Source organism: Hylobates moloch, unplaced genomic scaffold, assembly GCF_009828535.3.
Source record: "Hylobates moloch isolate HMO894 unplaced genomic scaffold, HMol_V3 SCAFFOLD_1, whole genome shotgun sequence".
NCBI classification, from domain to species: Eukaryota; Metazoa; Chordata; class Mammalia; order Primates; family Hylobatidae; genus Hylobates; species Hylobates moloch.
In genome coordinates this window covers 84,613,465-84,635,781 of record NW_026652276.1, presented here as the reverse complement: position 1 = coordinate 84,635,781, position 22,317 = coordinate 84,613,465, and the positions used below count along the sequence as shown (strand labels likewise).

At 41.2% G+C, this 22,317-nt stretch overlaps 1 protein-coding gene across 1 annotated transcript in view; it reads left to right on the top strand.

Annotated features, from left to right (window-relative positions):
* The window catches only part of UPP2 (uridine phosphorylase 2), a 143,185-nt gene that overhangs the window by 8,116 nt on the left and 112,752 nt on the right, over positions 1-22,317 (top strand). Inside the window, exon 2 of the mRNA XM_032755658.2 lies at positions 12,353-12,442. Coding sequence (XP_032611549.1) covers positions 12,353-12,442 — 90 coding nt within the window. The remainder of the gene's footprint in view (positions 1-12,352; positions 12,443-22,317) is intronic.

Genomic DNA, 22,317 nt, shown 5'->3' with positions numbered 1-22,317 from the left:
CAGCCTTCGCATTATTTGGGAGAATAAATATACATATAAAAAGAGAGCTGGCTGGGCAGGGTGGCTCACGCCTGTGGTAATCCAAACACTTTAGGAGGCCAAGGTGGGTGGATCACCTGAGGTCAGGAGTTCGAGACCAGCCTGGCCAAAATGGTGAAACCGCATCTTTACTAAAAATACAAAAATTAGCCAGGTGTGGTGGTGTGTGCTTGTAATCCCAGCTATGTGGGAGGCTGAGGCAGGAGAATCACTTGAACTCAGGAGGCAGAGGTTTTAATGAGCTGAGATCACACCATTGCACTCCAGCCTGGGCAACAGAGTGAGACTCTGTCTCAAAAAATAAAAATAAAAAAAAAGAGAGAAAACTACAACTCTGTGGCATAGGAATGGAATTGCAGATATTAGTACAACCTCCTGGCTTTTAATATATGGGTATATAGAAGTAAATACAGATGTAAAATGTACACATGTATATGCTTGTGTGTGTGTATGCGTATTTTGCATGTTGCAACATTTCTCTAAGTGCTGGATTGTTGTGAAATAAAAACAAGAAAAATAATATGAGGGCAATAGTACTATTTAAAATGGAGTATAGTACTAATAATGTTATAGTGCCAACAACATGGTGTTATTGAAGGATTAAATGAGATAATTCATGCAGTGGATATAATATAATGCCTGGCACCCAGTAAGCTCTCAATAACTATTATTATTATCCCATGGGAGAAAAGCTTACCATGAACACTATTCTACATCTTGTTCTTTTCACTAAAAATATATCTTAGAAATATTTTCATAACAGTACATACTTGACTTTTTAAAGTTAGTAAATCTTGCTAGTGTTCTTTACTATATTACTTTTATAATTAGAAAAATAAAAAACAATCATTGTCGAGGGATAATCTGCCTTAGTATGTCATCTGCTGATGACTCATAATTTAATTAATTCTTGTTGCTAATGGAAACCTCCCGGTGAATAAGGCTTAGTTGTATTTTAATAACGGTACGTTAGTGGAGAGAATAAGAAAAAAAAAATCCAACACCAAATCTATGGAAAAATGGATATTCACACTAATTTTTCCTACTTTTATAAAGCTCTGAATCAAAATCACTGAGTAATGAAAGCAGCTGTCAAACTTCATTGCTTCAGTCTGTGAACAAACCCCTACAGGTCTGCTGCGACCAGACACTATTCAATGTGCTCGGGAGACAGCTGTGAACAAAACAGGCTCTCCCCTCATGAAGCTCTGTCCTCCTAGTCGGGGGAGATGGATAAGAAACAAGTAAACACCCAACTTTCTGTGCTTCCTCAGTTAATGACAAATTAACATTAGATCTGTCCCTTTCCTTCATAAAGCAAGGCAATTTGGTAATTTTTTTTTAAAGTTTGTGCCTTATTACTCATTTGACTTTTAGTAACCTTTTGAGCCTCGGTTCCCATATATCAAAAATGGAGATAATAATTATCTTATGAGGTTTTTGTAATCAAATATGTAAAATGCCTGGCATAAAGCCAGCCCCTTTGCAGATGCTTGATAAATAGAAGCCATTATTACATGTTAAATTGTACAATTTTTGGTTCTTGTTTTTAAGACTAAAAGAAGATTGTTTTGATTTACAGTTACAGTACCCTAGGTTGGGTGTGTCACTGATATATCCCTAAATCTTAACCAGTGCCTACACCTCTAGTCGTTTCCTTTACTGCCCTATCACAACCTCTCACCAACAGGAATGAGGGTTCCCTTCTAGACGAATCTCAAGAAATCTGTTACGGTCTCTTGTCACCTACCCTGCAGCCCACACTTTGAGTGATCACTTTGCACTGACTATCATTGTGTTTTCCAGGCAGCTTTTCCCAGAGGCCAGGGCTCTCACTGAGTTCTCCAAAGCTCACCAAGCCCAGACTTGACCTTGCAAGCCATGCTAAGCATTTGGATCTTTATCCTGAGAATACTGGGAAACTGAAATGTTTAAGCAGGAGAATGACTTGACTTCATTTATATTGTAAAGGGAATCCTCAGGTTGCTGGTAAAGAATGGGATAGAAGGTGAAGAGAGAAAGCCAGGAGAGGAAGAGGATCCTGTTGTCACCCAGGTGGAAAACAACAGAATCAGAATCAGGGTGGGAGACAGGAGAGGCAAACAAAGCACGAGCCTGAGCTTAAGGCTCTTTGGAGGCAGAATTGATAGTACTTGTTGATGGTTTCAGTGGAAGAGTGGGAAGGAACAGGGAAGTTTTCAGTTTGAACATTTTGGTGAATTTATATGGCTCTGCCATTTACCAAAAATGAAAAGTAACATGATACTTGATAAAAACTTTACTAAGTGCCAATGGAATCAAGTTGAGTGCTTGACACTGCAGGGACCAGTGGGGACTCTTCCGGCTTACAGCTGACCCTAAACAAACCTCATGGTCCTGGCCCAGCCCCTGAAGGCCTCTCCATGGCCAGGAGCAGCTCACACTCCACACATAGGACTTCTAGGCATCCGCAAGCCTCAGTCCTGTGCCCAACCATCAGTCCCCTTGAAGCAAATAAGCTTCTCTCCTTCTCTATCCTGAGGCGTGTTCATCCCCTCCTCACACTCACCCAGGGAATGGTCTCATTACACTGTGCAGCTAAAGTGATCAGCAAAACACCCCAAAGCACATTTCCCTTTCCCCAAGTCTGGGCTCTTAGTCCTAAAGGGCAGTAAGTAGGGGAGAGTTCAGCTTACAAACACCATTTTATGGCCAATAAGGAGTTATTTAATTCTTCAAGAGCACAATGTGGTTAAGAATGTCCATAACGGCCGGGCACGGTGGCTCACGCCTATAATCCCAGCACTTTGGGAGGACAAGGCGGGCAGATCATGAGGTCAGGAGATCAAGACCATCCTGGCTAACACGGTGAAACTCCGTCTTTACTAAAAATAGAAAAAAATCAGCCGGGCGTGGTGGCGGGTGCCTGTAGTCCCAGCTACTCTGGAGGCTGAGGCAGGAGAATGGCGTGAACCCGGGAGGCAGAGCTTGCAGTGAGCCGAGATCGCGCCACTGCACTCCAGCCTGGATGACAGAGTGAGACTCTGTCTCAAAAAAAAAAAAAAAGTCCGTAATTCCCAATATGAAGCAGAACACTCACATCTTCCAGACTGCAGTGTCTGCACTCAGATGCATGGAAACTTCACCATCTTCTCCAGAAACAAGGGAGAGATACTTACGTCACATTTTAAAAAATAAAGGGACCATTCACATGAATTAAAAAAATAAGAGCAACTACCAAGAATCACTTGTTTTGGTAAACAAGCTAACAAACCATCTCCAGTGGGTGCTATCCTAGGCATACTCGAGGAAGCCTTTCAATGGGATGAGCTTCTCCTTCCTGCTCTTACTCAAAGGCACTTGTCAGATCTGAAATGACACCAGATTTGCTTTCCAGAGCAGCTGTTACAAATGACTGGATTTAGAGCAAGGTATCTTTAAGACAGGGTCAGGAAAGGTGAACATTCTAAGGGACATATTTCAGTGTGCATGATTTTGTGTACAAGAAGGTCCTTGGTTCGATGCAAAGCCTAGTGAGGAGATTCCACACCATCCTAGTTCCCTTTGCCTCCCTGACTTTGACTCTGTGAGGTACCTATTTGTATCCTTCTCTGAGACTGGCATTCACCTTCCCTTTGCCAGCCTCTCTGGCAGCAGCAGTCAGTAGTAATACTCATATCCTTTGCTCAGCCCTTTCTGTGTACTCGTAGGCAGTGTGCTAAGTGCTTGATATGCACCATCTTATAACCCTATAATAATTCCGTGAGGCAGTGCTATCATTATACTCAGTTGACACGTGAAAAACACCAAGTCGGAGAGACGAAGTCCTTTCCTGGAAGTGACACATTTGATAAGGGTCAGAAGTCAGGTTTTCATGACTTCCAAGCCCAAGCTCTTTCCACTCTGACTTAGTCTTTTCTTGTTCCCTCTGGCTTGCACTTTCTCTTTTCAGCTCTGCGTTCAGCTGACTTCCCCATAACAAACTGATCTTACCCACTTCTCAGGTGCCCTGAGTGTTCCCTGGCAAACAGCTGGTCTTAAGGACCTCATCTAACCATGTCATTGCAAAGTGCTCTCTGCTGCCCTGCCTGGCAACCTTTAACACCGGCCAGTTCCTTGTTCCGTGCACATTTGCTAAGAGGAGCGTGGGTTTTTCACGTATTTTTCTCTCTGTCTCTCTCTCTTTTTTTTTTTTTTTTTTTTTGAGATAGAGTCTCGCTCTGTCGCCCAGGCTGGAGTGCAGTGGAGTGATCACTGCAACCTCCACCTCCCGGGTTCAAGCGATTCTCCTGCTTCAGCCTCCTGAGTAGCTGGGATTACAGGTACGCGCCACCACACCCGGCTAGAGACAGGGTTTCAACATGTTGGTCAGCTGGTCTTGAACTCCTGACCTCGTGATCTGCCTGCCTCGGACTCCCAAAGTGCTGGGATTACAGGCATGAGTCACTGTGCCTGGCTTTTCACGTATCTCTATTTTCATTAACCAGATGCTTCTGTGTTAACATTTAAATTAAAATAAAAGCAGTCAATTTTCAAGCTCAGGATCTAAGAATACATTTAAGGTCTCAAAAATGGATTGAAAAGAATGTAAATTTAACTTGTAATTGGATACATGGAAAGTTAATGGGAAGTAAAGATATTTCAAATTCAGAATCCTTTGAGGCTTTTCCTAGAGATGAGAAATTATGACTTTTAAAAGACTTTGTGTCTTTTTAATGTATATTTGCTTATAAATATGTTCGTTCATGAAACTTTGCCAGAGTGTCTCAGGAATGCCAGTCTAAAATGTAAATTTACTATTTTGAGAAGGTTATTACTTCTTCAGCTTATTAGAAATAAGCCAGTGGGAGATCAATAATTACCTTTTGGAATGCTGAATTATTTACTGCATTTGATTATTTTGTGTTGCAGGAATACAGCAGGTGTTTAGGTGGATGAATTAGAAACAGTACCTAAATTGCTTTTACCAGTTACAAAGCAGAGTGGAGAGGAATGTTATTTGACTTAGGCTAACCTTGGAATTTTTCTTAAACACACAGTTGTTTGAGGCTTTACTCAATAAAATACTGTACTGGTGCAATGAAATGGGTATCCTGTTTCCCTAAAGCTAATGACTTTCTAAAGCACTTGACTTTCCTACTGTAAGATTAGCACTATTATTTCCAGGCCAATCAATAGGCACAACTCCAAGATTAAGAGCAATTTGGATCATTATTCTCTTTTCATTACATATTCATTATTTTCTGTTTGAATAAGACCTGTAATCAGTGTTATTTACCAATCTTTATGGTGAAATTTTAAACTACTGATTGTTTCTGTCTTTGCAGGTATTAAATGCCATTTCAAATATCCTTTCAATAATTTTGTAGTTGCTAATGAAGTCCATTTTCCCAGATTTTTCAGTCCACTGAAAGAACATTGAACCTCCAAGAGTCTTTAAAAGGTATTTGTTGTTTAATTGGCGGCAGCTGTTCCTTAGAAAGTTACCTAAGTATATAAAAGTGCTTTTTCTCCCCTCTTTAATAGCTTTTTATCACCGTTTAAGGGTTATCCTTGAAATACATGCAGACTACATATGATGGTCTCCTGAAATGCTTTGATATTGCAAATTTTAAATATTATAATTCTAACACATGCAAGAAATTATAGGACAGTACCCTTTAATTTTGGATTTAATTACTAAAGCTTTAACGAAATATATTCTCCTGGCTTTCTGGCTAGATTTCTTCAGGAAAAGTTATTAGTTTATTGTAGTTAATTCTAAAGCATGTACATTCTGAATTACTTGAATACAACAATTTTTCTGCTTTGTCCTTGAATTCTTTCCAAAAATCATAAGGTATTGGATACAAACAGTAATAGCAGATTTGCTTAAATGTCGCTATTAATCCAGTTTGTAACCCCTAATATTTTGTACAAGGAATTGCAGAAAGAAACCCTTACATAGACATCTAATGTCCAGAATAGCCAGAGCCTAACATAATGATTTTGCAGTTGAAGGATAGCCAAGACGCACATTTTCTGAGTGTGGCTTTACGGGGAGTCTGTGTGCAGATGAAATATGGCTTTTAAGAACATAATCTTCATGGAAAAAGCTTTTCTTGTCATAGCACTGGGCTGACTTTCAAGCCAAGGTCAAAGTACTTTCTGCAGGTCTATTTTTAGGTTTCCCATTTCTCAACAGGAGGCTCCCAGTTTTGAGTTAGCGCAACGCAGACTGGACTGTGCCCTAGAAGGAACAGGAATGCTTCCTCTTTGTGGCTTCCCCTGCATCTACCTGCAGACTTCCTGCTTTGCACAGCTCCAGGGTGAATGAGCATTCTCCAGCTGGCTGCCTTCTGTGGTCATCTTGCCCCAGCAAATGCTGTAGTCTCTCATAAGGCAAAGGGATATGCAGGGTTCACTTTCCTCTTGCTTCTTTTGGATTTTCTAAAAACGTGGCTACCTTACATTATTGCTATTAATCAAGAATTTTCCAGATCTTCAAACTGCAAACCCAAGGGGGCAAAAATGAGGTCAAAGTGATTTAATTTAGATTGAGGTGGAAGATACCAGGAAACAAGAGTATGTTAAATATATCAAATGCTATTTCTTTGTCTTTGAAGTTGAATACAGAGGACATAGAAGTCTGTAAATAAATTAATAAATTAATGCATGTATTTTAGTTTTATGTTATGGCTTTTCATTGAAAGGGACAGAAGAATGAGGAAGAAGAAAACCCGGAAGAAAGACAAGCAATCAACCTTGATATAGGCAGAAAATATCTACTATAATAATTATGTATCACTTTCCCAAAAAGGAACATGAGATTGTTAAAAAGAGTAATCCCTGAATTTGTTATAAGTAGTGCTTTGATTTTTATGAATATATGTTCTTAAAATATTTTCCTTTCCTTATTTTCTAGTGAGGAAAGATTTAAATATCCTATCCTGGATGCTGGAAACTGTTGCATCCTCTTCCTGCCAACCATTAATTTTTACTTCCTTGCATAACAGCCCCATCTTGTGGTTGTTTGTAAATTTTCCACTAAAGATATGTTGCATTTTCACAGTTACGGGCATAAGTGGAATCCTCCCTTTCACCTTTCCTAGTAGGCTGAATGAAGTTAAGCAGGAAAGAAGAACCGGCATGCATGGATTCAATTTAAAAGGCCAAAACCTGGTGAGGGAAATACAGGGCAGGTATTCAACAAGGATTGTTTGCATTAATGTTAAGTGAAGGCACAGTTATATTAATAGGTAAAAGGTAATACAATGAGTTCCCTCCAATGACAGCATCATTAGCTCCCTCTTTTTTTTTTTTTTTTTTTTTGAGACACAGTCTCACTCCATTGCCCAGGCTGGAGTGCAGTGGCACAATCTGGGCTCACTGCAATCTCTGCCTCCTGGGTTCAAGTGATTCTGGTGCCTTAGCCTCCCTAGTAGCTGGGACTACAGGTGCACGCCTCCATGCCCAGCTAATTTCTGTATTTTTAGTAGAGACGGGGTTTCTCCATGTTGGCCAGGCTGGTCTCGAACTCCCGACCTCAAGTGATCCACCCACCTCGACCTCCCAAAGTGTTGGGATTACAGGTGTGAGCCACCGTGCCCAGCCTCCTCCCTCATTATCTTAATAAAGCTTCTGATCTGGCACCTGTCTTCTTCACTAGGCGCAGGAGGCTTACCAGAGCTCATACAGAGCTCTGCAATTCCAAACCCTTGTGCTGGGGATCACCCTTTGGTTTCACATGGCAGAAATACAATAGGAAATAGCTTCAGAAGAACACGAAGGTAATGGCTCAGGTAACCAGACAGCCAGAAGGACAGAGGAAATGGGTGATTCAGAAAGACCTGACAGGGTTCTAAATGCCAGCAGGACTCTTTCTCCCTCCTGCGTCTCTGAGTGTTTTGATCATTGTCTCATTTTCCCCTCTGCTTCTTTTCTGGCGCTTAGCAGTTTCCAGGCTCACATCTGGGCTCATGGCTCTCTAACTGGAGGGAAGGAGCCCTCCTTCCCCATAAAGTTTTGCAAAAAAGCTAGGGAAGAAGTCTGATTGGCTTGTTTTGGGCCACATGACCACCCTTTGATCAATTGCAATGGTCAAGGGAGCTAGGCTCAGCTTGGCTAAGTTGTCCACCACTGAAGGGAACCAATCACTGTGGACAAGGATGTAGGGTCATGTGAAAAGATCAAGTTTTCACACAGAACACTTGTCTGGAGGGAGGGAGGGAAGGAGCCGTTTGTTTAAAGAAGGAAGAGATGAATAAACCAACTTGGCTAATTGAAACAAACAGACTTCCTCCTTTCCTCTCTTGTCTATGCCAGACACATCACTCAACAAATATTTGCTCGATAAATGAAAGATTTTCTAATTGAATAGAAGATCCTAGGGTAGGTGTAAATGGTAGTGGGGTGGAGATAGGGGTGTATTTGCTATTTCCTGGAGCTGAAGAATCCACAAGGTTCCTTTCCTTCCAAAATTCTGGGGGTTTTCCACTCCCTGGCTATGGCCGTATATGGTCTCCCCTCTTGCTTAGAGCTTACACCAAGAAGGCTGGTTTTCATCTACTTGACTCAGTGAGCATCTTTTTATCCTTTGGGTATCTTCTCCTCTGCAGTCCTGGATTTAGTGTTTGCATGCTCACTCTCTGAGTCTCCCTGTACTCTCTGCCCACATAGACCAGTACATGTAGGCCTTTTAAAAAAGAGTTTGATTGCTAGTCACTCTGAGGAAAAGAGAACATTTTAAGAACAGAATAAACATGAGGAAGTTTCAAAGGTTCAACCGTCTTACTGAATTATTTCTACTTTTTTTTTCTTTTTTTTTTTTTGAGAGGGAGTCTCCAGTTGCCCAGGCTGGAGTACAGTGAAACGATCTCGGCTCGCTGCAACCTCCGCCTACCGGATTCAAGCGATTCTCCTGCCTCAGCTTCCCGAGTAGCTGCGATTACAGGCACGTGCCACTACACCTGGCTGATGTTTGTATTTTTAGTAGAGACAGGGTTTCACCACGTTGGCCAGGCTGTTCTCAAACTCCTGACCCCAGGTGATCCACCCACCTCGGCCTCCCAAAGTGCTGGGATTGTAGGCATGAGCCACCGTGCCTAGCTGATATAATTTTAAAATTATGAATAACATTGTGATAAATTATCTTGTGATATTTAACCACATCTTTGATCCTTAAAAGAGATTCCTGGAAACAGAATTATTAGATTAAAGCATACAAATATTTTTATTATAAATTTATTTCTTTCCCCTCATTATACCAATTTTTAGAAAATACTAATACATAGAAGAAAATATAATTTATGAAGTCACTACAAGGAGATGGTAACTATTTTGTTGGATCATCTTTTTATGTGTACATATACTTTAAACAAAACAATAATTACAAAGACACTTTAATAATCTTTATTCACTTAATAAACTCAAAATAACATAAATATCACTAAAAATTTTACATGATGATCTCATACCCTACTATATGGAGAAATATTATAATCAAATTAATCAATGCCCCATTGTTGAATATTTAGATTGTTTCCAATTTAAGCTATTATAATCCTTTTTTTTTTTTTTTTGAAATAGATTTTTGCTGTTGCCCAGGCTGGAGTGCAGTGGCGCGATTGTAGCTCCTGGCCTCAAGCAATCCTCCCATCTTAGTCTCCCGAGTAGCTAAAATGAAAGGTATCGCCACCAAAACTGGCTAATTTTTTTTTTAAGTTTTATTTTTTGTAGAGATGGGGTCTCACTATGTTGCACAGGCTGGTCTCAAACTCCTGGCTTTAAGTGATCCTCTGACTTTGGCCTCCCAAAGTGCTGGGATTACAGGCATGAGCCACCACACCTGGCCAATAATTAATTTTCATGAATTTTAATGCACATATCCAACGTGGATGTGAGGAGGCATTAAAGGGGCATTATAACTCTTACAGCTTTAGGCATATGGGCATCCATGTGTGCTCTTGCGTGGGCTTTCCTGATGTTAGGGGTTGGCCTGGCTGCCAAGGCCCAGATATTTAATTCTAGATGTGGAAAGGCCTGGGGAAGAGAGGATTAGTAAGATGAGAAGACAGCACATCATATGTGACTTTTTCTCTCTTGCTCTGGTAAAATGTAAACAGAAGCAAAACCTCAGGTTGGGAAGCCAGCAGGGTAATTTGGCAACTCACTCGGAAGAGATGTGTTTGATGAGGAAGAGGTGAGATGATGGATACAGAGTTCCTGCATGGCAACAGGCTCTCAATAAATAGTTATTTTTCCTGAGAAGGAGAAGGGCGAGGCACCTTTACATACCTGGACAAAAACACCTTTAAACAGCAGTAAAACCTAAAGGAAGAACAGCACACTAGCACATGCAGATGAAGGAAAGAAAGCTTTGTGCAGCTTGCTTGTGTGAACGGCAAGCCCAGGGGTTTTGTTTTCTTGTGTTTACGTAGGAAAATCACAGACAGGGACTTCCCAAGAGACTGTTTCTGTTAGCCACTGTCTGCTCCTAACAGTTACAAGGACTGTTCTTCCTCCCACAGCTGTGGCAGAAGCCTGCTTCTGCAGGGTCTCTGATGGGGAAGAACTGAGCTGTTTAGGATTGAACTGCCCACCTACTGTTAAGTAACATTCTGTCTGTAACATAGGATTTCCACTTAGGAAAATGTGCTGTGCACTTGGCTGCAGCATTTACTACGCATCTGCTTTACAAGCCTGTTCTGCAGCTCCAAGGCCCAACTCCAAACTGGCAAATGGTCTCTGAAGACTTTGCCATCAGAAAGAGCCAGGCCAGAGTTGGGATGGGGCAGGGTTAGCAACTAGTCTACTAGGAGGTCTGGTGGAATCAATTAGGAAAGTTAAGCAGGGGAGCTCATCAGCAGCTGATTGCCTCTCCTAGAACAACCCCAGCTTGCAAATACTCTCCAGAATCATTCAGGCAGCAGTGGGTCTGTAGAACGGGCCCTGCTGCAGTATTAAGCTGGAAGGTAGTAAATTTTTCTTATGGGCTTCCTTGAATCCGAGCTAAAGCCACAGTTTCCTTAATAGTTTTCCAATAGCACTCCATCTCTTATTAAAAAGTACAGTTAATCTGGACCTTCCCTCCCACTCTCCCGTAATGTCAGAAAAGAAATGTGTTTCTGATAATAAATGCTTCTTTTGCTGCATGGCTATATTTCTTCAGGACTGTGGTTAGCAAATTGCTGCTGCACAACATAAAACTAAGCAATGAAACATAAGACATATGCCTTCTATAATACACTACTGATCTGATTAATACAGCTATTCTCTATCAAAAACACAAAAAGAGCCCCACCCAAATAGAGATCATGCCAACTTCCACCACGCCTTCTCCCTCCACCCCATAACAAAACACCCAAACCATTACGTTTCCTAGGGAAATTTGGTTCTAAGCAACTCTTGAATCACAAATTACTTTTGAAAATGATGCTTATATTCCAAAAGAATCCTTAGATTCTATGGTGATAGATTATCTTGGAATGCCTAGCCATTCTGATATGTAGGAAGCAGAAAACCTGGTCCAGCAAAAATAAAGAGAATAAAATTACCTGTGTTCCTATACCATAATACATCTTTTGAGCACAATTTAATTAATTTTCATTATGATCATTAGACAAACTAACAGATTTTTAAAAAATTATAATTAAAAACACACAATGTCAAATTTACCATCTTAACCATTTTAAAGTATACAGTTTAGTAGTGTTAAGTATATTCACATTCTTGTTAAACAGATCTCCAGAACTTTTTATCTTGCACAGCTAAAACTCTATACCCATTAAACAACAACTTCCCACTCCCCCTTTCCTAGCTTTTGGCAGCCACCACTCTATTTTCTGTTTCTATGAATTTAACTACTTTAGATACCTCATATAAGTGGAATCATATAGTATTGATCTTTTCTTTTGTGACTGGCTTATTTCACCTAACATAATATCCTCAAGGTTCAACCATGCTACAGCATGTGACATAATTTCCTCCCTTCTTTAGGCTGAATAATACTCCACTGTATGTATATGCCACATTTTATCCATTCATCTGTTGTTGGATATCTAGATTGCTTCCATTTCCTAGCTTTTGTGAATAGTGCTGCTGTGAACACGGATGTGCAAATATCTCTTTGAGACTCTGGTTATATACGGATGTGGTTTTGCTCTGTGTCCCCACCAAATCTCATCTTGAATTGTAATCTCCACGTGTCAGGGGAGGGGTCTGGTGGAAGGTGACTGAATCATGGGGCAGACTTCCCCCTTGCTGTTCTTGTGATAGTGAGCTCTCACAAGATTTGGTTGTTTGAAAGTGTGACCCCTTTGCTCTCCATCTCTCTCTCCTCCTCCACCGTGGTAAGATGTGACTGCTTCCCCTTCACCTTCCACCATGATTGTAAGTTTCCTGAGGCCTCCCAGCCATGCTTCCTGTACAGCCTGTGGAACTGTGAGTCAATTAAACCTCTTTTGTTCATAAATTACACGGTCTCAGGTAGTTCTTTATAGTGGTATGAAAAAGGACTAACACATATACCCAGAAGTGAAATTGCTGGGTCATATGGTAATTCTATTTTTAATTTTTTAGAGAACCATCACACTATTTTCCATGGCAGTAGCCCCATTTTGCAATGCCACCAACAGTGCACAAGGGTTCCAATTTCTCCACATCCTCACTAACACTTGTTTAAAAAAAAACAAAACCAGATTTTTTTTTTAAAGTTACCTTTTTTCTTGATGTCAATTAAGAAAATATTTCTAAATTGTCCCTTTTAATTAAGACTCTGTTTTAGTGTCCATTGTATTTATTGAATACTTTGTAGGGATCAAGTTGTCTCATAAAAGGCTCACCTTACATAGAGGTTTATGGATGACTTATGTTAGCAAAAAAAATTCTTGTGAATTAGATGATTTTTTTTTTTTTTTTGAGACAGAGTCTCACTCATGTTGTCCAGGCTGGAGTGCAATGGTGCAATCTCAGCTCACTGCAACCTCCAGCTCCTGGGTTCAAGTGATTCTCCTGCCTCAGCCTCCCAAGTGGCTGGGATTATAGGCACCCGCCACCAAACCCGCTAATTTTTGTATTTTTAGTAGAGACAGGGCTTCACCATGTTGACCAGGCTGGTCTTGAACTCCTGACCTCAAGTGATCTGCCTGCCTCGGCATCTAAAGTGCTGTATTACAGGTGTCAGCCACTGCGCCCAGCCCTGGCTCTAGGTTTTGATCACCCTAGACCATCCTGTCTTCCTCTGGAATTTGAACTTGAGATTTGTTCAAGCAACCTTGATGATTGTTAATCCTTTTCTCTAATCCTGAAGAGATATGGAGGATTTCTCAATAATTAAGTGTTGAGATGGCCCTTTTCTGTCCCCACCCCACAAGCAGAATCAGGTGGTTAATGTTTCAGGCACAGGTCCAATCCTCAATTTTTCCCTCTGAACAAAAAAGAGAGCCAAGGAAGAATGGGTGACTAGATTTTGTAACTGCTCATTACAGGGCCATCTATGCTTTTTAGCATGCAGTATCTTAATAAGCCAAGATACTATGGCAGAGGGTGCATAACTAATCTACTGTAATAAATAAAAGGAACGGGAGTGGTACTATTATATTCTATGGATATAATGTGCAGTTTGCAAAGTGTGACATTTTAAAGAAACTTTATTCTTGAGGTATTTAAAAAAACATAAAGGCAGTAATGAAATATAGTGCACAACATTAGTTGACACAGCAACTCCTGCCTCTTAAGACCCTGTTAAATAACCAGAGCTTAAATCTTCATCTTGAAATATACAGCTCTTCTATGATTTTAAGTGAGTTGTAAAAGTTTTATGGAGTGTGTCCTAACATTATTTTAAAAATATTCTCCACTTTTATAGCAAAGGTGACCCAGAAGTACCTTGTGAATAATAGAACAACATATTGAAGCCATAAATTTACCTTTCTGGACAATACAGAAGTCGTCTTAGTACTTATATCTCTCCTGGAAGGAAGCCGGAGCAGGGATGCATCTTGAAATGGCTATTTACCCAAAACTTACTGATTTTAACTCTAGAAGTAACTAAGTTTTACCTCAAATGGGCACACTTAACATTTCTGCTACCAAGTTGAAACAAGGATTCAAAAGTTAAAGCTAGCTATTATAGAAACATAAAGTCAAATCTTTGCATAGCTGAGTGTTGAAACTGGGAAAAGTTCATACTCTCAATATCTGGTTTATGTAGTTATTCGTTTTTGGACATACAACTCTGTAAGCTGATGTGGGCCTGTGGGATGAGTTCATTCCCATGTAGGGGGAACCAAATTTGACTCCAAAACTGATTAAGATATTCAAGTGCTTTTTACTTATGGCCAAAATTTCACTGGGTTGCAGTTCTTCGATTATATCAAACTCTTGTACATTTTTCAATGAAGCACAAACAATTCATTTTCTATCATTCTTTGTTTCTTCTTTTTAAGCTTATATACTTTGAAAATAGTTGTATAGTTGTAATCTATTAAATATATGTCATATATATATGCATACACAATGAATACAGTTTGGTCTTTAACACTGTATGTGAAGCCTCATTTGGATATAATGATAATTAATGTTTTAAAAATGAGAAAACCACTGACTTACGTATTTCTTCTCTTTCCCACTGAAGTCACATAGAATAACTAGATGATATCATAACCAGTGAAAATCATTTAGTAAACAGCCTCTCATATGTGGTGTCATAGTAAGCATTATCCAAAGGACACTAGTTTTAGTGACTAAATAAAAGCTCCGCTTCCTGTGAAATCCCAAGAAATAGCTACTTCCAAAAATATCTAGTAAGGGTGCACTTGTTTACAGAATTCAGAAGTCTTATTAAGACTGTTTGGATTATGCAAATATTCTCTGTTCCAATATTTATAGAGGGCAGTGAACCTGGCACTGTGTCTTTTTTTCTTATTAGGAATTCACTGAATGCAAGTGAGCATTAGCTTCCTTTTTACCTGTACCCATTGTTCCTCCCTTCTCTTCTCTCTCTCCTCCTCCCTTTTCTCTCAGCTCCCATCCTTCTTCTAAGGGAGGGGCCCAAGGGTAGGGTCGACCAAGTGAGTGCAGAAGAGCAGGCTGCAAGGCTGGAAGGCAGGTGCATGGCTGTTTCCCAGGTGTCGGTGGGAGAAGGGGGCTGCGTAATCTCTCTAGTTGGAAAGCAGGTAGGGAGAGAGGACAGCTACCTGTTACTTTAGGCCATGTTAGGTGAACAGGAAGAGTCCAAACTAGGTAAAATTTTAGTGGGACAGAAAAAGGATATCTTTTCCCTTTTGTCAATACACTCTTACATTCCTGTCTCTCAGAACACCTTCTCTTTCCCATTCTTCTTGGATCTTTATATCTCCTTTTCCTAGGAGTTCTGTGAAACGGCCATATATGCTTAACAGCCCCCAGATGTCGAAAGGAGGTGGTAGACAAATCCACTTTGTTTGTACTGGGTAATTCATCGAGGGAACTTACAGGCAGAAGCATGGTCTTGGGTGGCCCCAAGATAGGTAGCTCTCCACATGGTTACTCCACAAACCCAAGGCTTATCCACCATAAGGAAAGGGTATACGTACTCTAGCAAGACAATTAAACCATCCAGAACAAGCAAGAATGCTATATGTGTCATCGCCTATAATTTGTGTGAAAACATCAAGATTGCTTTGATCTAAAATCAGGAGCACATGTTCTTACACTAGGGACAGTAAATAAAGGAGGAATCAGGAGGCCTTCATAGAACTGGGGCTGATGAAAAGTCAAGATGGTGGATTAGCATCCAAGATGGAGTCACTTTTGTTTCCACAGAAGGTAAAAAAGAGGCAAGTTGGTGGGATATGAAAGGAGGCAGGAGAGAGAAGAGAGGAAAAACCTGGAGAGATATCCAGTCCATTGCTGGAGGAGGGAGTGGGGAGTAGTATAGGCGCAGAAGACCTCGTGGGTTGGGGTAGGGAAAATGTTCAGAAGCCTCACTCCTGGGGCCACTATGTTTAGGCACCACCCCAATGGTTCACCTTGCTTCCTCTTATGCCTTCCATCACAATCTGAAAATGGTCAAACCATCATATTGCTTTAAAGAATTATTGAAAATTCTCTTTAATGATAGCCTATATAGGTTATTTCTCAAGAATTTATATCCTCCAAAGTGGAAGGAAATACAATCCTTTAACTCACACACACACACACACACACACAAGAAAGAGAGAGAAAGAGAGAGAAATTCGATCTTGATTTCATATGGATAAAATGTATGCTTTACTTTACAAATATCCTTGTAGCTTTCATTTTACATGTACATCAGTATAATTTTTTTAAGACAAAGAACTAGCATGACGGAGTTTTTTAGAGTGATAGATCTGTATCCTGAAGGTGGTTACATAAATTTATACATGGGCTAAAATTTTATACACCAAAAGAAAAAGTCGATTTTATTGTATTATAATTTGTAAAAATAAAATAAAACATTTCACTGTCACAAAAAGCCCATCTTCCATATAAAATCCAAAATGTCTCTCTTTGTACCTAGCATAAAGGCTAAGGTGACTGTTGAGTAGCGACTAGATTTGCTTGAAAGGCCCAGACTTGCTCTGTTAAAATATTAATGCATTAAACAAGGCCTGTTTTTGTTTTTTTTTTTTTAAAAAAAAGACTTACTAAGCACTTGCTGTGGAAATCCCAAAAAGCCACTTCCCTTGAGGAGCGAGTGTTTTCGAAGTGTTTGAATGGACTAAAATGCAGGTCTGTGTTCTCCTTCTGACTTCGCTGCTCCTGTTCTTTGACTGTCCATTGTCCTCCTTTGCAAAGTGGGGTTAGTTCCAGCTCTTTCTTCAGAAGGTTTCGTATGAGGATCCCTCAGCTGAGGGCCCAGGGAGATGGCTCTGTTAACTGCACTATGCAGGACAAGTGTGGACATGATGATGATCAGCTCCATTTCCCCTCAAGTCCAGAGACCAGACGGCAGGGTGGAGCTGGCATCTCTGCTCCTTTGCCAAAAAGGAGAAATTGATCTTATCCTAGTTCCCCAGGATGCTCCCAAGCACACTCCAAATAGCCCACTGCTCACACTCCCTGATATTCCAGGAAGAAGGATAGATGCAACATGGAATGACACCCAGAGAGCTAGAGAAGCCTGCTGAAGCAGGGATGGAAATCCTCCAGGCACAGGACTGAGGTTTATAGGGCACGCACCGGCACTGTTTGTGCACAGATGGCAACCATTCTGACTGGTTGGCGGCTGTGCTTCACTGGTGTTCAAGGATGTTAAACGCAATCCCTGTGGACCAGAGGCCAGTGAGCTGGCATAAATAAGTGGAGCAGCTTAGTGTAAGAATTCCAAAGCCCTCAATTCATTTTTCTTTTTCCAATTTTTGATAGAGACATAATTACAGGAAAATATTTCTTGACTCCAGGAAAATTGTTAGTGCAATGGAAAATGAAAACAGATGCGTGGCTTCAGAGAAAGTAAAGAATCATGAGAACAGGGATCAAGGGGACAGCTGCTGCTTGGCTCTACACTAGGGTGGTCTCAGCCTTCATTGGGCCATGAACCCCTCTGGCAGTCTAGTGAAGCCCATGGATGCCTTCTCAAGATGATGCTTTTAAATAAAGAAAATAAAATACATAGGATTACGGAGGAAACTGTATCAAAATACAGGGGTCCCCTGGACCTAGGTTAAGAGCAATAGTCTCCATACAGTAATATGGGTCTTGCACTTCTAAATATTTTAACCTTTCCAAGAGAAGTCAAGAACCCTAATTTTTAAAAGAAATTTTCTGACTTTTAACTGTTGACATGAAGTCTTTTTAAACACCAAGCCAGTCTAAGTATGTATCTGGATTGGTTTTGGATGCTGGTCTGATACTGAAACTTAATTTTAAGATTCCAGGAGACTCTTCATAAACAAAGAAGCGTGACAATCCCATATGGTGTCAACAGACGAGACTGGGGACAGTGTTATGGCCAAACCAGGGAAAGCCTAACACATGGCTGTCTGTTCATCGGAGGAGAACAAAACACAGCAGAGAAGAAATTGTATCCTATGTGCTTGGATTCATGTTCTTAACAAAGCTAGTTGATATTTGCCTTCCTTTGTGATTTTAATTTTAATATCTCACCTGTCACTATGATTTCCCATGGAGATATTTAGATAGATTTATCAAAGTTTGATATTGGAATTTAAGATTTTTAATTTGCTTTTATCACTTCTTCTCTACTAACTCTTAGAAAATGGCTTTTTCACCTTGGTAGGAAACAGAGAGAGCTAATATTATACTATCATCATAGACAGGCTCTACATGGGAAGACATAAAAGACAAAACCAGAGGGAAGGTCCCTATTTGAGGAAAATTTTCTTAAATTATTTATTTCTATGAAAGATACCTATTCTGAACATAATTGAAATTAGATGAGATCAGATCATTTTCCTTTCAAGTAATTAGAAAATATATAGCTCTCTCAAAAACGGCATGGAATCCATATACATTTCCTGACAAATGGATCCCCACATTCCAATAAATGGAAGCCATACCATAAAGTCGGCAGGTTTTTTTTTTTTTTTTTTTTTCAAGTTGAGTCAATGAAGTATTTAGTAAAGTATTAGGAAGTATTTCCTAGATGAGTGGCTTCTACATTTTTTGACCACTGTGTGTAGTAAAGAAGTATATTTTGCACATGACTATATAATAAAAGTTTTGGCCAGGTGCCGTGGCTCATGCCTGTAATCACAGCACTTTGGGAGGCTGAGGGGGGCGAATCACGAGGTCAGGAGTTCGAGACCAGCCTGGCCAACATGGTGAAACCCCGTCTCTACTAAAAATACAAAAAATTAGCTGGGCATAGTGGCGGGCGCCTGTAATCCCAGCTACTCAGGAAGCTGAGGCAGGAGAATTGCTTGAACCCGGGAAGCGGAGGTTGCAGTGAGTCGAAATCACACCACTGCACTCCAGCCCAGGCAACAGAGTGAGACTTGCCTCAAAAAAATAAAAAAAGTTCCATAAAGCTGTACTTGAACTTACTAAGAGACATGATTTCTAATTTATTCTATTATGTTATACTTTACTTAAAAATGTTGGTCTGAACCCACTAAATTGATACAACCCAATAGTTGATTTCACTGACCTGTGCTTTGATGAGCAAATGCTTTGATAACCCACCATGCTGCTTCTACTGCAGGCACAGCCCTCCATTCCCAGCTTCTCCCCAAAATGCTCCAGAGTCAAGAGAGTCTGGACCAGGTTCTTCTTTCCTCATCCAGACTTGTGCAAAGAATAGGTATAGAGGTTCTGTACAATAGTCAGCTTGCATCTTCTTAATTCCTTATTTATCCACTAATTCTTTCATTCCTACTGTCATTCATTCAAGGAAACATTCATTGAATATTCAGTATGTGGCAGCCACAGATCTTCCATTTAGGGATACAGGCATAAAAGCAGATAATTCTAATGTCACAGGTTAAGAACTGAGCTGAGTATGCATAGGGAATGGTGGAGTCTCGGAGGAGTGGCACCTGGAGGCAATGATCTTGAAAGGATAAGAAGGATGGTGTGGGTGAAATCTCCACCTAGACATTCTTACAGGTATCTCAGCACCCAACAAAATGAATGCTAGAGCAGGAAGTGGGTTCAGAGACAGGAGGCCTGGTTGGGAGGTGGGGGTGGGTGTGGGAAGGGCATGTATGAGGATGGGGTGTGTTAAAGTCTTTGGAGAATAGTGGGTGAGGAGGGGAGGGTGTGATGAGGTCACGCGGTTGCTGTCAGTTGGGGGGGGGGCATTTGGAAGGCTTTCAGTCCAGTGCTGCTTTACCCCCAATATAGAGAGTTGACATTGCCAAAGTTTATTGTTTTCATATTGGAAGAGGATCTCAATCCTCACTGTGACACTCCATAAGAATTAATTGCTACAAAGAGCAAAGGCTTAATGCTAAGCTTGGAATCTGGACTCCCAAGATCACTTCTCATAAAGAGCCTCCTCTCCCTCTGAAAGCTCAAAATGAGATCACAGAATGTTAGAATTGGAAAGAAGCTAAGTGATGGTTATCCAACTGCTTCCATTTACAGCAATAACACCTGAAGTCAGCGACCTGTCCAAGTTCACATGGCTGGTCAGCAGGAGAGCCTGGCCTGGAAGCTGGTCTCTTGTCTTTCACATCGAGTTGGGACATGGAGCTTTGGGGTGGGGTGGACACGGTGGGAGTTGGGTGGGGGTGATGGAGTAGCCTGCAGAGGTGCCTCTCCTTCCAACTGCCTTTTGCTGCTTCCTACGCAGGCCAGAGGGAGACACCCTGCACGAGCAGGGCACTCTTCTGGTGGCCCGTGGCTTCTTGTTTAGAGGGTTTGACCGAAGTTTCCAGGTCACTGTGGTGGAGCCTCCTATGTTCAAGCAGCAAACATTTGGGTTGGCAGGGGCTTTTGAGAACTCCTGCATTGGTCTCTTGAGCTCTCTTCAGCTCTCTTCAGTTCTGGATCCCCTCCCTCCCAGGACCCGAGGGAGATTGCCCAGGGCCAAAAGCATTTCATGTGTTAGGCCTCTAGTTTCTTTCCTTAGTAGACTAAAACATAGCGTTGTTAGAACTTGAATGTGCACTAAAAATTCACCTGAGAAATTTGTTTAAAATGCAAATCTCAGGACTTAGACATTCCAATTCTTAGGTCTTGAGGAGGGACCCCAGCAACCTGCATTTTAAAGATCTTACCCAGGAATGCTGATATAGGGATCCCCTGGAGCATATTTTTTAAAATATGGGACTTAGAGCATATAGGGTTTGAGGAAGACAAAGACCTGGGCTTCCTGGGAGGTTATCTCTTCTCCTTAGTTTAAGGACCAAAAGGCTTCTTTCAACTAACCCACTGAGGCCATTTAGAATAGCTTTCTTGCCCCCAGACTGCCAGGATATCACTACAAGTTGACCTGTAGAGGAGCAGGATTGGGATGTAAACTGCACGGGAAAAGATAATCTTAAGAGTCATTTAATTTAATTAGCAGTACGGCCCCAACGCCTGGGAAAAATCAGGTCTAAGTGGCAGTTTCTACAGTAGCCACAAGGTGGCCACCTTCGGCATCAATTTGAAGAGCGCAGAGGGTTACCATCAAGTTTAGCTTATTTTCAACATTAAATGTCACCAGTTTTTAACGTAAGTGTTAATTTTAAAAGGATGCAAGAAGAAATGGCTTCACAGGAGAGCCTTCAAACTCACATTTTAATAAAATACTGACATACTCTAGGTGGAGAAATTTACTGAGGTTTCCACATTGGACCCCAGAAAAAAGATAAAAATCTGTTTGAGAAAAAGCCATAGTCTTTGCAAAATGAAAAATGTCACTCAAAGGGAGTGTTTTTAAAAGCATTCTGAAAAGTTGGCTTTTTGGAAAAGTAGCAGGTGCAATCTGGTCATAAAAAATTTAAAAAAATTATCATCTGGTAAATTTTTCTTTTTATTGGTGTATAATCAAGATCAGAAAATAGGGCCAGGTGCAGTGGCTCAAACCTGTAATCCCAGCATTTTGGGAGGCCAAGGTGGGTGAATCACCTGAGCTCAGGAGTTCAAGACCAGCCTGGACAACATGGTGAAACCCTGTCTCTACAAAAATATAAAAATTAGCCAGGCATGATGGCAGGGTGCCTGTAATCCCAGCTACTCAGGAGGCTGAGGCAGGAGAATCACTTGAACCTGGGAGGCGGAGGTTGCAGTGAGCTGAGATCGTGCCTTTGCACTCCAGCCTGGGTGACAGAGCCAGACTTCTTTTCAAAAAAAAAAAAAAAAAAAAAGGATCAGAAAATAGAAAAAGGTCAGGGTGGAGGGGAGGGTGTGGGTGTGGAAATGCTCTGGATAAATGCAATAACCCCAGGGCCATTGTGGAACAAAAATGACAGCAGAGCTGTGGCTTGGCTGATGCAGACCTGAGCCTTTCTTCCCAGCAACTCCACGTGCTTTAGGTGTTATCCTAACTGTCCCAGAGTGTGGAGGCCAGCAGGCCTGCAGGGAGGAGCAGCTACAGGGCAGGGAAGCCAAACAGGCTAAAAGCAGGGTACAGGAGGCCTTGAGGACTCACCACAGTGCAACTGCAAGCCAAGAAGCCCCACCTCAAGCCTCCGGGAGGCCAAGCCACTGGCAAGGTCACTGCCGGCCTGTGACCTCAAGGACAGAGCAGCCAGTAGTTGGGGTTTATGGTGAGGCCACAGTCACCATTCCACAGGGATAGGCTGGAAAATATAGCAATGGCATCAGACCAGCAGAAAATGCTGGGGACAAGGTTGCTGGTCACTTAGTGGGCTTTGGGCCATATGTGTACACATCTGTGTAAAATTAGCTCAGAGAGCAACTCCT